Below are 16,724 nucleotides of genomic sequence, written 5' to 3' on the forward strand. Positions count from 1 at the left end.
ACAGTCTGAACAGCAGGTAGTCTGATAAAACACAGAAACTAAGACTTTATTTCAGGAACAGAAGTGTGTCTTTGTGTGTGTGTGTGTGTGTGTGTGTGTGTGTGTGTGTGTGTGTGTGTGTGTGTGTGTGTGTGTGTGTGTGTGTGTGCGTGTGTGTGTTTGAGGGCTTGTCTTCATTGATTTGCATTTGAGTACAACTTATAATAGATCTGCCATGGTGTGAAACAAGTGTTATAGTATGATAAGTATAATTGTGAAAACAGCAGCATAGCAATTATTGCGGAAGTTAAAGGGAGGAATTCAATATTAGAATTATAACTACCAGTTTAAAGCACGTGTACTATGTGGAAAACGTTTTACCTCTTAATATTTATTTAAATTACAGAAACTTTTTCTCTTTTTACCCAAAATGAAATTCTTGTGTCATTTGTGAAAATCCCAACTCTCAGGGAGCGATGAGTCCAAATGAAATACTGTATTCTAAAAAAGAGACTAAATGGTTATCTCCTTCTCTTTTGAAAGAAAATTTGCCAGCAAATGACAGTCCATTTAACCAATTAGAGTGTTGTGAATTTCTTTTTATTTGAGTCCTAAATTCTCACAGGCCACCAAAAAAAACGATTTCAGTGTCAACATTTTTATGTTTTTTCATCATTAATCAATCTGTCAATTATTTTCTTACAAATCATCACTACATTATAACATGTATAACTCTAGGAGAAAAATGTCCAGCAAAAGAAAATCACTGTTTCTTGTGATGTTTAATTTTAGAGTTTGACCACAAAGGATATTTCTTGTTTTTGATTAAATTGAGTTGAAGGTGGACAAATGTTGACAGTTCTTATTGGACTCATCACACTGTCAGTAGTTTGTGTTAGTTCATATTGCAGCATCCCTGGTGTGGAAGCCTTCCATCATGCACCCGCGCATCAAACTCATGGACATACGTTTGTTGCATGACTCATTTCATTCTCTTCTGTATCATAACAATACCTCTAATATAGGTTTTTGGAGCTGTGTGGATCAAAATGCACCTTGAGTGTTCAAAATGCTTTTATATACGTGCACCAGATACAATTAGTTCCCTGTTTTGGTTCATTTGTGTGCAGGAATATGTCTTTTATCCGAAGTGTAATTCATATTTTAAACCCTTGCAAATGATCAATATGCACACAGGAATTGTATGCACTTGTATTTCTATACCATACATATTTGATGTAATTTATGGATTCAATGGTGTTTATGTAATATAGGGTATACTGTGTGTCTGTTATTGGTGAGCCAAAGACAATTTTCCATCATCGTGGACAATAAAGTTTAATTCTATTCTGTTCTATTCTATATAGACAGAGAGCCAGCACAACAGACCAGCCTTTCTCTCCAGAGCATGAAGTGCATTGCACCTGTTGCAACTTATTAAGTTTCAATATTTTTTTCAGGCTAGAAAGTAACCATGTAGATTCCCAGTATGTGTTCTGTTTATCCAAATAACGGCGGTTTGCAAATCTGCTTTGGCATTTTGGGAGATGTGAAGAGCTGCTGGCGGGGTGAGACCAGCCGGTCATCTCAGCTGCTAGCAGTCCTGCATCGTCATCCTGGGGGGAACATGATCTGATAACTGATCTGTGCAGCTCTCTGGTGATTCACCACTGGCTCTTAATTCTCAGCAGCATTTTGATATATGATATAATTCCCTCTGGAAGATAATTGTTGGTCTCAAAGATTAAATGTAACACTTGTAGCTGCTGCGTTAGTTTGTCTGGATGTAAAGTGCTTTTTTACTGGACTGAATAACAGCATTTCCTCTGGGGCTCTATATGTACAGATATCACCACATTTGAATAAATACAAATGTATGTAAATCAACAGATCAGTCTATATTAAATGTGTCCTGTGTGTTTGTGTTATTTTTCAGGTGCTCGGGGGGCGTTGAGGTGATGCAGGTCCCCCGGTCATCCCAGTGGAGGAGCCAGCTAACGAAGAGTGGCTTTGGCTGTTGAACCCCACCCAACCCCCTACCACCACCACCACCACCACCCTCATCCCTCTCTCGCTCCCTCCATCTCTGATGGCTCTATGGGGCGTCATCAGCCTCAGCCTTCACTGCTGGGTGTGTTTGCGGTCGGCTGTAACATCGGCAGCAGCAACAGCCAGCCTCCCAAATGACAAGCCTGGGGGCCCCCTGGACTGGCTCCTGTCTGATAAGGGGCCCTTCCACCACTCCCCTGAGTACATTGACTTTGTGGAGAAGAACCGCCAAGGCTTCTCCACCAGATACAAGATATACAGGTGAGTCACGGCTTCAGAACCAAAAACTGATGGGTTGTACCAGCAGTTAAATCATGAATACACAGCAAAACAACAGAAAAATAAACTGTGCCTGTTAAAATAATAGTTTTGGAATCATTTTGGGATTTCTTGATAACAGTGAAAAGAAGATCAATATGTTTGTATGTTGATTATGGAGCTACAGTCTGCAGCTGGTTAGCCTAACTTAGCATAAAGAATAGAAATGGGAAATGTATTGTCTGGTCCTGTTAAAATCAAACATCACCTCTAAAGCTCATTAATTAACAAGCTATGTCTTATTACAACAACCTCAACCATTCCAGAATGAATTAGCATCATATTTACATGAGATGTTTACATATATGTTTGGCTATTATTGTAAATACATTTAGCACAGTCCTGACACAGCAGTGTTAAAAACCACAGCAACAAAATGGCTGTCCATTGTGCAAATATTATCTGCTAAAATTCTCCAACATTAGTTTCACTCTTAGAGTTGTTTTGGGAGGAAAGATATAGAGGTTTTTCATACAGGATGTTGGAAGAAAGAACTCTATGTTTTTATTAATACCGCATATTGGCTGCAGGCACCGCAACCTATTAGGGGTAAGCTGTTGCATATTTTGGGATGTGTAATAAGAGAAAATGTAGATTAGGCATAGTCAGTAATGTGAATGTGAAATTTCAGCAACCTCAAGCTCACCTAAAAATTGTACAAGTCCTTATTTGACCCTTAAAACACTGTAGGGAAAATCATATTGCTTGCAATGAAATATACTGCAGTTAAATCAGGTTAGGTTGAATTAAATGAAGGGAGTGAACTTTCATCTTTTTCGGTTGAATTATTCTGCAAACTGTACATCTGTTGTAATATGGTGGTGGTTAAGGAACAAATTATGGTGGAGGACAAAGTCATTCCAAGGACATTTTATCTTTCTAACATGTGATAAGGTTACTGTAACAGTTCAGCTGCAGCCACACAGGATTTTTATTACTAGCACATTTGCTTTATTATTGTGACATCAAAATGAAGAATGGGTGAAACTGAAACATAACAACATTTCCAATATTATTGCACACAGTGGACAATATGGTTTATGAAAACCTTATTTCTGGCTGTCTGGTTGGTACTAGAAGTGCATTATTTGCTTTGTGTTGTCATGCGGGAAAGGTTTCTCACAGCCAGTGTTCACAAGATATCTGGCACATGCCTAGAAGGACTCATGATGTATTACACGGTGGCATGTTGATATCAGCCGGTTGCATATCACATTCTTCCACCTTCCAAACCCTCAGGGAGCCACCTGATCAGATGGTCAACGTGAACATGTTGATGAGCACTGGGGGAAAATGACAATCTGTCATGGCAGTGACAGAGTCTGCGATATTGGAATGCGATCAAATTAGTTATGATTTTGTCATGAATCATAGCCATCGTCATTTAGGAGAATGTTGTCCAGGCTCCTGGAAATAGACAGACAGGGTTCCTGACATCTACAGATCGCTGCAAGGATGCTTTATGGCTTCGGTGATCAGTTGCCGCATTAGAGCTTTTTAATATTTCCTTCTCTGGCAAAAGGCAGTGGTCCATTGGAGCTGAGCTGCATGGGCGGCAAGATTAATAGTCTTATCATGTGGCCAAGTGATTAGTGAGCTCTTAGTACTTATTACTCTGCATTATCACAGAATCCCCTGGGAGGCTTCTGTCATCTGCAAGGTTGTGTTTGAGGCTCTCTAGATTACCACAATGCGGCAATGATTAATAGTGATGATATTAAAAGGAAAAACTAACCTAAAAAGTAAATAGCCTGTAAATCTTCCTAAATTGAATTCACTTGGATTCAGTCCCATTCGATTTCAGGAACGAATCTGATGAAGACAGGAGGGATACAGCTGTAGGTTAGCTTCTGTTTTTCTGTTTTGGCAAATAATAGCTCTCAGTGCCAGTGTTGGTGGGGTTGTTGGTGATGATTTTGGGAGCTCACACCTGGAAATGGCGCAAAAAATTCAGTAGGGTTGTTAAAGAAAGTTGGCCCACTGCAGTATTCTCCTAAGGGGTGCCAAGCTTCCCAGCTATGTTACTGCTGATTAACAGACAACCTTAAATGTCTATATCAAGCCCAAGCCCATCTGTGCCAACAAGATGGGAATGTGAAAAACTTTAAGTCTTGTAAAAAGCAAAGCAATGTCTACAAGCAATTCTTCTCTAGAAGTTGTAAATGTGTCTGAGCTGCGAGCAGTTACAACTAAAGACTGATGCCTCGCTTTTTTCTTACTTAAGGTTGAGGGTAGATGGTTTTCTCTTCAAACATACTATGCCAAACGCCTCTAGCAGCTACACAAACTTTGCCTTAACAAAATACAAAGTTTGTAACATGTTTATTCAAATATATTTTCTGATTTTTATGAAAAAACATCTGAAACAACACTGAGAATCTGACCAAATCTTCAAAAACAACTCTCACTGATAGTGTTCTGTACTTGATACTGCAGACAAAAGAATCAACAATTTGGCACCTGAAAAGCATTGAGGTTCAATACAGCTCAAAAAGAGACAAAACAATCAGTATTTGTGGCATGTGTGCATTTCACTAGAAAAAAAAGAGGATTAAAGAAAATTCAGAAGAAAGAAACTGAATGTTGTTTTAGTAAAAACACATTTTCATCCTCTCAAATTTAGTTATGATTCCTCAAGTTGTTGTTGGGTACGCAGTGTTCTGTGGAGCAATAAGTCTGTTTAAAATATTGTTTGGAATAATGTAGTCTGTCTGGCATGAATCTTCTTTCATCTCCTCTAATTAAACAACTTTTGTTAATGCTCAGTCTGCTGATGCATTTACTGTACCAACCTGAGTGATTATCAGTTTATGTAAATGCATTTCCAGCTCAGCCACCTACATTTAATCTGTCATAACTTCAGAAAGAAAAACATGTTTTTTTAAATAATCTTAGCAACTCATTCTCAAGCAAACATACCTCATTTTATTGAATTTCTTCTTATGAAACACTGACCTTTATTGGAGATTGTGCTGTATATCTATCATGAAAACATCTAACTATACATAGCTATTTGATGTTCCCTTAAATAATGTATAGGAATGTAGATTACCCCAATGAAAAGAAACAAAGAAAAGAAGATATTGAAACTAATTTGCATGTTAAGAAGACTATAAGACATTAAAATTGCTAAGATTTGGAAATGTGTTGCAAAAATATTCATAATGACACAACTGTTACTTTGGTCTATTATTTAAGTAAAGAACAGATATGATTGTAAAGTATTTCTCAAAAGCTGCAGACAAACTGCAGAAAGTGAATATGTTTGAGCTGCAAAATGATACAATAAAACAGACATAGTTGTACAGTAAAATAAATACAAAATGACAATACAACAAACTTAGCGGTGGTCTGAGAAGTTTCTTTGGGGATAATCATATTTTTCTTCCTCAGTGTGAAAACGCGTCACTGTTGGAATCCATTGTAACTCATAAATTCAAGCTGACCATAGCTGTTTCTCTGTGGAATATCATTTTATGGTCAGATTTGAAAGAAGTCATGAACCTCATGTCACCGAGAATGAAATACTGCAGACATTCAAAAGGATAAAACAACATTTAACTAGATTCAGACAGTTATTCCTCGTCAAAACCTCCACAGCACAGTTGTTGAAGCTGCTGTCAACACAGATTGTAAAACCAACAGTAAGTAATTGCTGTATACTTAAAATGAAGGACAGCCAATAACAAATACTGTTGTGGATTATAGCTCAGACAATTTGAATATGTCAGCAAGCATCACTGTGCATTAACAAATAATAAATTAAAGCACAAGGGATTATTATCATTATCTACGATTAGTTTACTCTGCAAACCGGAGCAAGTAGGATGCTCCCACCCATTGTGTTTAACTTGATCAAAAGAAAGCAGCTTACTGTTTGATATAAAAGCCACTTCAAGTACAATGAACAACAGCAGATTTCCAAAACCACAGGGGAGTCTGCAGGTGCTCTGAAGAGGGTTGAGGTGAGTGTTTTAGAGCAGACTCCCTCAGCGCTGCTTCTCAACATCCCACTACTACATTCTTACTGATGTTCTGTGTCTCGTCTCTCCTGATATTCCCTCAGAGGTTTTAGCAACTCCAAGTCGCTCTTTCTGTTCAATGGGATGGTGAGAGAACTGTACTAAATAATAGTTCTTCACCTTTAAGCCACTTTTCCGCCGACGTTGTGTAAAATATCATTAAAAAAATATCGGCCTTTTAGCACTTCCTTATCTTGGAAGACATAAGAGATTATTCAGCCCCATTAATTGCTCAGTTTTAACTTTTGTTCTCACTTTTATTCAATTGATAAACCCTGGAGGCAACTAAACTCTGCAATTTCCCTGTCTCCCTGAAGTTTGATTCAATAAAGATCATAAAAGTGTTTTAAAAAAAAAGAGAGGAGGGAAGCTTCATTATGATTTGTCTTCTTAGTCTCATTTCTATCTTATTCTTTTTCTTTTCTTCTTTGTTTTAATTCATCCTTTAATGTTGTGTCAAAAATTAAAAAAGGAACCTTTAAATTACTGAGAATTTCATGATACAGCTTAGGAGTTAAAACAACTTAAACAGCTTTTTTTTTGCCTTTATAGATTCACACAGTCATTCCGCCAGTCAGCCAAAGCAATGAACAAAAGAAAAGAACAGTAAAACAAAAGCACCTTTTTTAAAATCTTATCAAGTTAGCAGTTTTTGTGCTCAATACCACAAGTTGTGTTGCTGAGAAGGAAGTCACATCAATACGTGTCAGTGGCCATTGCTCAGATCCAATAACAGTTACATGGACAGATAAATCGTAAGCTTGTGTTTGCTGTACATGATAATTTTTGACAGTTTCTCTTTGGGTGAGAGGCCCTTCACTGTGCGCAGAAAGATTGAAAATGACACTATTATTTTCTGCTCTGGTCTTGCTCGTGTGTAGTCTCTGCTAAATCCTAATAAATGCTCAATGACAGGAGAAGATGAATTACCAGAATCTGTGCTTCTAGTTACAGACTGAGCTACCTCAGCAATGATGGAGTAATGAATTCACCATGTTATCCCTCTACTCAATTTCCTGCCTTTCTTACTGATTGAATTTGAAAGAATTTTCAACGAGCCCTGTAAATGAAAGGAAAGAGGGTCTGTGTCTTTGTGGATTTGTGTGTACTGTGTGAGGGTGTGTTTGTATGTGTGTGTTTTGGTTATTCAGTGGAGAGCATACCCATTGCTTACAATGCTAACACAATGTGGGCCTTCCGCCTTAGCCACCTGTCCACAGTAAACATTGCCAAGGGGGAAGCTGCCATATTCATATAATGTATTTGGCTGTGTTCTGAACAGAATTGCACTTCAATAAAGCATGTGATTCTTTTTTTTAAAGTGGATTTGATTATAAATATCATTTAATTGCGAAAAAATTCACTACACTCATTAAATATTATTAAAGGCTTGCTTAAACATTAGGCAGCACGCCAGTTAGCTGTTTTAGTTCTGCAGCAAAAATGGCCCTTGAGACAGGATATTCTCATATTCTGATATATGATGTATGATACTGCTATGTGCTTTATCTATCTATCTATCTCTCTATCCGAAAGTTGGGAAAAGTTTTGTATTGAAATGTGTATTCATATTTTGGACTTTTCTCTAATCTGTCCTTTTTTGGTGAAATATTGGATAATTTGACCGCTTTGGGCCTCAAACAATTATTTAAATATCCTGGGGGAAGTGATCCCAACTACACACTAGAAATGTTGTTACCTCAAGCCAAAACAGATTGGAAACTATTGGTAATAAGAGTAAAAAAGTAATTTCCCTCTGAAATTAAGTAGAAGTATAAAGTAACATAAAATAGAAATATGCAAGTACATCAAACCTCTACTTAAGTACTGTACTTGGGTGCATTTCCCCGATTACAGATGTACAGATGCAGATATAATGAGCCAGCTCTTTGAATTTAGAGTTTATGTAACAACTCAGAAAACTTGACTATGATAGCATCCAAAGAGTTAAACTGATGAAACTGATGTACCTCACCGGAAAGGAGCTGTGGAATTTGATAATAATAATGACTTAGTTGGTTGTAGGGAGGATTGCAACCCCTAAAATCAGCTCCATGGTGAAACCCATTTCATTTCCTCCTCTCCCTGCAGGACGAACCATTTGGCCTATCCCGGGTTTAAGATAAGACGGGGCTAGCTTATCACAGTCAATGATAACTGAAGAAATGAACGACAGTGGGGATTTGCGAATACTCCTTCTATACCTGTTCTCTGCCCCCTCACTCTCTCGCGCTCACTCCTTCCCTCTCTCCCTGTGTATTCCTCTTTTTCCACAGAACGTGCTGTGGCTTTGAACTAGTGCTTTCACGCTGCAAAGTGGAACTCAAGAGACACAGTGTCCCATTTGTAGAGGTCATTTATTTGTATGGCATGAAATGAGGTGAAGATTAATAGCTACACTGGATACAGTATATCTGAGCAAGATATTAGTCAAAGGCTTTGTCTGAATACTACAGTGTCAGCAAAAAGGTCAACTGGTACCACATATCCATTTAGCATCATTATGTTTGCTTCCCACACTCTGCCTACAGTTTCCCCTTTATATCATGTGAATCAGTGTCTTGTTTTGTGATGAAATAATAAAAAACGAAATTGATGTGCATTGCAAATCTTTCCCACCCGCTCGTTATAACTTTTGTGCGCGGCAGTTTTGTATTCTGTTGGATTTACACTTTGTATCATTCAAACATCTGGGTGTTCGAGCTTTCCTCATTACTCCTGGTTTAATGTGATATATACCCTTTCAAAAGGCCACACTCTGCCCATCCATCACCAGCAGCCAAGGTTGTTCAACCCGTTCTGATTACAGCAGTCAAGCTTTTAGTTTGCAGATAGAAAAGTGCAACATTTGAGTGATTGGACAATGCAGTTCATTTATATTTACTGAATGTTTATTTCCTGCCACCCAAAGAAATCTGACAAAAAATAATGTGTCAGTCAAGACAATTGATCATATTTATTCATATGGCTCCTCTGTGGTTTTGATGTTCATAAGAAAGGGATGTATAGGCTGAAGGCTATTTGAGGAACATTTTTTCTCATTCCTTTCTTCTCATTGTAAGCATAAATGTGAGAATTCCCATTTACCAAAACTAATACGACTTTTCTCCCATTCGGTTCGATTCTGTCTTGGAGAAACAGAAACATGGGTCTCAATTCATTTTAAGCCACTAAATTGGCCCACTAGAATGTGCATCTACGTTGTTTAAGGTGTTTTATATAGTGTTATGTGCATATATTGTATAGAAATATATGAAAGGTACAAAGTAGCATTTTTAAAGGCGTAAAGGACACATACATCTGTGGGATGTTTTTTCCCTAAAGGTTTCTTAAAGCAAAGCTCTTCTATTGTTTAAGCAACAGTGCGAGGGAGTTACAATAACTCAAATGTTGATAAAGGCAATTTATTGATGTGTGGGTCGGCTTTAATGTGAAACCCTGATGTAGAGGGAAAATCAGCTTAACACATTAGAAAATCCACCTACAGAGAAAAAACCTATTTTAGTGTTTGTAACTAGAACTAATTAAATATCTACTGGCAAAATTAACATGCTGTTTGAAGAACAGAACTGTGTTTGATGTTAAAAAAAAAGTGAAATCCTGATATTACACCAGGGAGGAAATTGTATTTAATCTTTGTGAGCACTTAACCTCCATTACAAATGTGCTTGGTAATGAATTCAATGACAGTTATGAAGTCACAGACAGGTATCACAGCTCTAATTAGCCTGCCTGCCTTTTCACAAGATTTGATGAAATTTAGTGCAAGAAAGGTTAGGTTTAGGGTTAGGAAAGGGTACTGTGTTAGGGGCAGATTTGGTCCAATTAGCTTCTGTTTTGGGTTGTCTGCTGTGGGAGGGCTTCATTTCATTTCAAATTGCTGCCAGTCGGCCGTAATCACAACCATCAGAATCCAAACACTACTATCTCTGTTGTGTGTGAAGGGGGCAGTCCATCACACACACACACACACACACACACACACACACACACACACACACACACACACACACACACACACACACACACACACACACACACACACACACACACACACACACACACACACACACACACTCACACACTATCTTAATCAGTTTGGAATAGATTCAGTAGTTGAAGTAAATTGTAGATATAATAGTAAATACACGTTTTGTAATAGGTAACAAAGAAGATCTCCATAGCAACATTAGATGAGGATTATGCTTAATGTAGCCCTCCGCTATTCAAAGATAACAATTTGATTTCTCAGAATTGAAGGTGAAATGTTTCAAATGGATTGCCATGATATAAACTTATCATATTGTTGAGTTACCAAGGACTGTTTTGTGTTTTTGTGTATGAGAAATTTTCAGAATATATTTAAAGTAAAATCTTAACAAGGGAACTGACAGTAAGAAAAATACTTCCTGGCAGCAGGTCCTCTCGTCCACCCACTGGACTGAGGTGGACTGTTGAGATTGATTAAAGAAATAAAAACAAGCATAACATCTTGTGATTAAATGTTGAGTACTGTAGCAGCTATAGTTTAAAAAAAAATGAATCAGCTTCTGTGCTGCAGAGTCCCAACTGACAGAAAAAAACCAAACAACACATGGTGCAGGCATAATTTGAATATGTATGTCCACGTACACACATCTATAGATTGAATTTCGTGACTATTTCATGAACTGCTACTGTATAATGCTGGTAGTGTCAGGTAGTTCTGTATTTGCGAAGAATCACTTCCAGTACAAAGCTGGTTGAGAAAATTGATTTTGTGAGACCTTTTAATCCCAAAAGTACAGATTTTGTATTCCTGAGCACAGTGCCTTTTCTTAACAGTATATTTTCTGTAAAGCAAGCTGTTCTGACCTTGCATTTTTGATCTGGTGCTGACGTAGTCATATGGAGTTTAGCCCTTAGTTATTTTATCCAATTTCTTATGACAGCAGGTTAGCAGTGGTCAGAGCCTTTACTTGCTCGGGGGAAGTGGCAACACTTTCATCGAAATTACTTGAATTTTTCTTTGGGAAGTACTGAGCTAAACTGCCTGGCAATGCAGCTCACAGGGAACATGTGCTGACAATTGTGCTTGTGTGTGTTTGGAAGCTTAGATTCATAGACACACAATTTAGGTCACGTGTTAGCAAAGAGGTGCTGAGATATTACAAGGTGCACCAGCTTTTCAGTCATTTTCATAATGCGTTTTTTAGCTGCACTATTAGGTCTATAGGAGTGATCTCAACTTTATGTCAGAGCTCACAGCTCAGCCTCCAAGAAGCTACAGAATTTGCTGATTTAGTTTTATCTCTGCTTTTGCTTCGTTGGTTATTAACTTCACACTCACGAGGCCTCTTCAAAGCTTTTCAGCGATTAGTGTCTTGGATCAAAACTTAAATGATAAAATGAGTTACCTTCTGCTATCAATGTAACTCGTTTGGGCTGCAAAACACTCCAGCTGTTGTAAGTGCAACTTTATATTGACTAGAGGAGATAAATACAGGATCAATTTAGACGCATATGATCAGTCTTGTTCCATATCACAATTACAGATAAGGAGGAACATTTTCCATTTCATCTAAATCCATTATATTGTGATTCTGAAACAATAACTCACTCTTAGATGACGTACTTGACTTTGCAGAGCTATTCAGATGAATGATGCCATGCAAACCTCTGTTCTCAAAAAGAGTATTTCCAGCCTGAGATCAGTATTGTTTTGCCAATTGTCAAACAAACACACGTCTCATTTGAATTTGCGATGTCCTCTCTCTGTTAAGCCAAGTGTAAAACTGCAAATGAAAGAGTACAAAGTATCTGTGAAGCACACTTCACATGGAAATCTTCCATTAAATACCTTTTTGGTAGTAGAATAACATTGTATATGAGTGGAGGCACTGTGGAGTGTGATAGCAGTTCAAAAAGCTGTGCCTTGGGCTAATGTTCACAAAAATATTGGGAAACATGCATGCAGGGTGCCAGGTTGGTCTTTATTGATTGAGCATCCGTATCATTCAGTTTGTTGCTGCCGTTCAGCTTACCATGCTGCCTTTGACATATCTATTTTTTTCTTTCATAATGTATATGTGCCAGGTTTTTACATGAAAGAAGAAAGTCACAGTAGTGTAAAGAAGCTGAAAGAGGGAGATAGGCAGGAAGAAAGTTCTGCCAATTATAGTATGCAATGCTTTGTAAGAGTCTTATTTTCTGCTCCCTTGGTGCTACCTTCACATCCGTCATTGATTATCTTAAAGGCTGTCACATGTAATCAAATATGAACAGCTCCAGACATACTCTCATCAATGAAGCATTAAGGATAAATGCAGCATATAAGCTGCACTCATCAACGAGGTCAGACGTATTAGTTGTCAGAGAGGGACAGAACATGAAAAAGCAACAAAGGCTGAAAACGTCTTTTGTTCAGGATGCTTTCACCATTTTCAAGATGTTTTTGCTCCTACTTTGTTTCCTCTTTCATTACAGAATACATTCTCTATTTGAGCTGTGGGGCTATTTCTTGTACCAGCTTGTACTTTATTCATTTCAAAGTATGTATGTGTCATTATGTTGCTATTAAGGAAAACATCTGTCAGCTGTGTACTCAGAGCAGATTTCCGTCCCAGGTGACAAACATCGTTCCAAATGATACCAGGTTTTTTTTCTTCTTTCCTGTCCTCTCGCTAGCTTTTTCTTTTTTCCTTCATCCTCTCTTTCTCTCTCCATCAATTCACTTTCACTTCAGTTCAGGCCGTATCGGCATGGTCGAAGGATTCCTTACATTGCAAAAGCACATAGTGACAGAATGAATTATATTCGCTACTCTCTCTCTCATTCTCTCTCCCTCTCTGTCTGTCTCTCCGAATCATTTATTCCACATACAGAGCTTCAGGCAAATGATGTAGCTTCATGATATTGTGATAGATGAGGCTGAGAATAGGTATTTCTACAGATTTGCCTTCAAGGACTGCAATTAACAGTTATTTTCACAATTAAACTTTTTTTTGTCAGTTAAATAAAGCTGTAGTTAATACAATGTCAATCAATTGTGAAATATGGTAATCAGAATTTCCCAGAATCCAAAGTGACATTTTCAAATTTATTTTGTAGTTTACTCAACAGGGCAAAGATTCATTTGGTTTGCAATGATATACAAATGAGTCAAAGCAGCAAATATCACATTTAAGTGGCTGGAACCAGCACGTGTGTTGAACTTTTGAGAAATGATTAAATCATTGCTTAATTATCAACGTTTGAATTACTTTTCCGTTAATCAACTTATTAATTAACTGAATCATTATTTCATCTCTCCTTACAAGTCTCTAAGTCACCAAGCTGCACTCTTAATACAGGGCATATTTACTAATCATCACTTCTGATGTTGTTCTGACTATGCTTTTTCTCTTTTCCCTGATTCTGTCCAGGGAGTTTGGGAGATGGAAAGTGAACAACTTGGCTGTGGAAAGGAGAGATTTTTTGGAGTCTCCGTTACCTCTGACTTCTGAGTTCATCAGGAACATTCGACTCCTGGGCCGCAGACCCACCACCCAGATGATCACTGACAATCTGATCAGGAAGTATGGGACTCACTTCCTGTTGTCAGCTACACTGGGAGGTAAACAGAGAAACAATGTTGATTTATGACATTGTTTAAATATCTTTATTGTGGTATACATTAACTTGTATGCTGTTAAACCCTTTGGAATAAATTGGCTAAATGACACCCCTAACTAGCAATGTGTTAGTTCACCAATCCCTAAGTCTCTTACTTTTGTGTTTCAGGCTTTGCATTCTAGGTCAGCATGCCTGCAATTTAGTGTAGGAGCAGAAGTAGATTCTAAATTTACAATATGTTCATACAGAAGTAGACACAAGCAGCATTCTCATTTTTAGCGAGGAACCATATATATTGCCAGGTGAAATTACAGATGTTGTCAGCAGATTTTATCAGCTGTAGTTAGCTAGATAATGAGGGTTAATTATATGTACAGGTTAGAAACTGTCTTTGGGTGGTCGAGTGGTTAGAGCGCATGCCACGTACGCAGCCGACCCCGGTTAGTATCCCGGCCGGTCCGAGGTCCTTTGCTGCATGTTACACCCCCCTCTCTCTCTCCCATGTTTCCTGTCTCAAATTCTGAATAAAAGGTGTCTATGCCGAAAAAAAAATCTTTAAAAAAACTAAAATAAATTTCAATAAATTGGCTGATTTTTTAAATGTTTCTAACAATCTGGGTTTGGAAATGAGAACCCTGCAAAAAAGGGCCAAATACAATATCATCCAACCCCAACTCCTACAAATTCAATTCATATCATTACTAATTGGCAGCATAAAAATACATGTTGACAGAAATTTGTTTGAAACCTGTATCAGCAAAACATTCATCAACAACATGTTTTTATTTTTTTCCCCCTAAAGTATGTGTTCGTTCATATCAACTTAATAATTAAAAGTGAATTAAAGCACAAGAGCATGTGTTAATTTATTGACTGTTTACTGACACCACAACCTTTTCCCAAACTTACCAAAGTGCTTTTGTTACCTAACCCTAAACACATGTGAGACTGAGAAGAGTGTCAAAGTTCTGCAACTTGTTCGCCCACCATCCACTACAGCCTCCTCTTCCTCCACAACTTGCATGTTGTATCAAACTATAACCCTTCCTTCCATCAAGAAAAAAGAAACAACATTTCTATGGAATATTCCAGGGAGCAATTACTCTTCCCTCTAAACATATTCGGCAAAACAAATTAGCGTAATTACTAGGAGAAAGGGTTTGATTAAAACTAAAGTTTGCCCAAGTAAAAAGTGAGCATTCTCACCACTTGGTATTCCCTGTAGAAGACATGAAAATGAAGAAGTAGTATTGTTTTTATATTCTAGGGTAAAGCTACAGTAGCTGATGCAAGTATTAAAGTATAGTATTGTAAGGATATATGTGCATTTGGTAAGTTATTCTCTCCCAAATGAAATTGACTTTAGAAAAGCACACATTTTATGTCGATAAAAGCTTTTAGAATGTGCTCTCTGAGGCTTTGCATATGGAAAACAGATGGACATGGCACAATAACTCAGTCACAGTAAGTAACTGAATAACACATCACAGTGGAATAATATGCCACTGGCAGCACAGAAATCGCCCTTCAAAGATGTATGAATACATGTAAAAGCCTGTGTACTGTAAGCCCGCCACTCCCAGTGACAGTCACCCCATTTTTTGGTTTTCTGTTGTGTGATGAATGGACAAGCTTTAATGGTCCTTGGAGTGAAGAAAAAAGAAAGAAAAAACTAATTTAAGATGCTAGAGACGCACAGGCAAGTCTTGCAAAGCAGATTTGCTTTTACAGAGCAACACTTGTCAATTACTTTAGACCTGACTCCCAGCTTAGAAAAGGTTGCCACAGAGTGAGAGTGGCTGCATATAATGCAACCCTACCAGCTGCCTGAGCTGATGCTGCCCTGCACTCTGGCTCTGTGCCAGTACTTAGTGGTATGAAGAGAGGAGAATGAGGAGTTTGCCTTGGACTGTTGCCAGAGATATGCCTCTGTGGTTCTGAATAGATTGCCTCTGTGTTCGGAAACATATGGACTTAATGAAATTAATAAATATATTGTGATATTAAGAGGGTGCCCTTCAGCAGCAGAGGAAGAAAGGCAGTGGGCAGAAAAATGGCCCTGAAGCATTAACACTGCATTATGATGAGAAATATGATGTGCAGTGTCTTGGGGACTCTCAAAGCAATGAGACCGTGCTGCGCCATGGCCTCAAGACTTATGAAGTTCTGATTGCTATGATCACTAGCTACTGATAAAGGGTGACATGGTGAATATCATCCTGCAACTGTACTTATCATGGCTTATCCTAAGTGTGGTTAAGTGTCTTTATGCCCCAGAGGCTCATGTGCTGGCTTCTCCTATGCATTTAGTCAATGCATGGGTCTCTCCTGGAAAAGAACAGCTGGTGCGTTTTAAAATAATAGCACAGTGTTAAATTGCAGATTAATTGGAATAAATCGAGAACAAAGAAGAGGTGTCATGAGCCATGTAAGCTACCCTGACTGCCACGAAGAAGTGCCAAATATTCACTCCAAGTTCATTAACAGAAAATTCGAGGGGGTAGATGTGACACTACTTGGCACGCTGTTTGATTGACAAGTGATTTGTGGAAAGTACGGTGCATAAACACCATAGTGATAAGTGCTTAGCTCTAAAGATCGAGACAACACCAAAAATCACTTAAACACTTAGGATATTAACTGTTTGATTTTATGTCAGAGCCATCCAGGAAAGGGTGAGAATATGCTTGGAATTCCTTAATAGCAATACAGTACAATGTACACACTCTTCAAAACATATCAGCGTTTTTTCTAACAATTAAA

General features: G+C 38.0%; 1 protein-coding gene across 1 annotated transcript in view; it reads left to right on the forward strand.

Moving 5' to 3' along the window:
- The first annotated feature begins 2,041 nt into the window (after window positions 1-2,041).
- brinp3a.2 (bone morphogenetic protein/retinoic acid inducible neural-specific 3a, tandem duplicate 2) overlaps window positions 2,042-16,724 on the forward strand; it is a 30,997-nt gene continuing 16,314 nt past the window's right edge. Inside the window, exons 1-2 of the mRNA XM_062424302.1 lie at window positions 2,042-2,289; window positions 13,772-13,962. Of these exons, the coding sequence (XP_062280286.1) occupies window positions 2,069-2,289; window positions 13,772-13,962 (412 nt within the window). The 5' untranslated portion in view covers window positions 2,042-2,068. The remainder of the gene's footprint in view (window positions 2,290-13,771; window positions 13,963-16,724) is intronic.

The sequence above is a fragment of the Scomber scombrus genome, chromosome 8, assembly GCF_963691925.1.
Source record: "Scomber scombrus chromosome 8, fScoSco1.1, whole genome shotgun sequence".
In the NCBI taxonomy this organism is placed as follows: domain Eukaryota; kingdom Metazoa; phylum Chordata; class Actinopteri; order Scombriformes; family Scombridae; genus Scomber; species Scomber scombrus.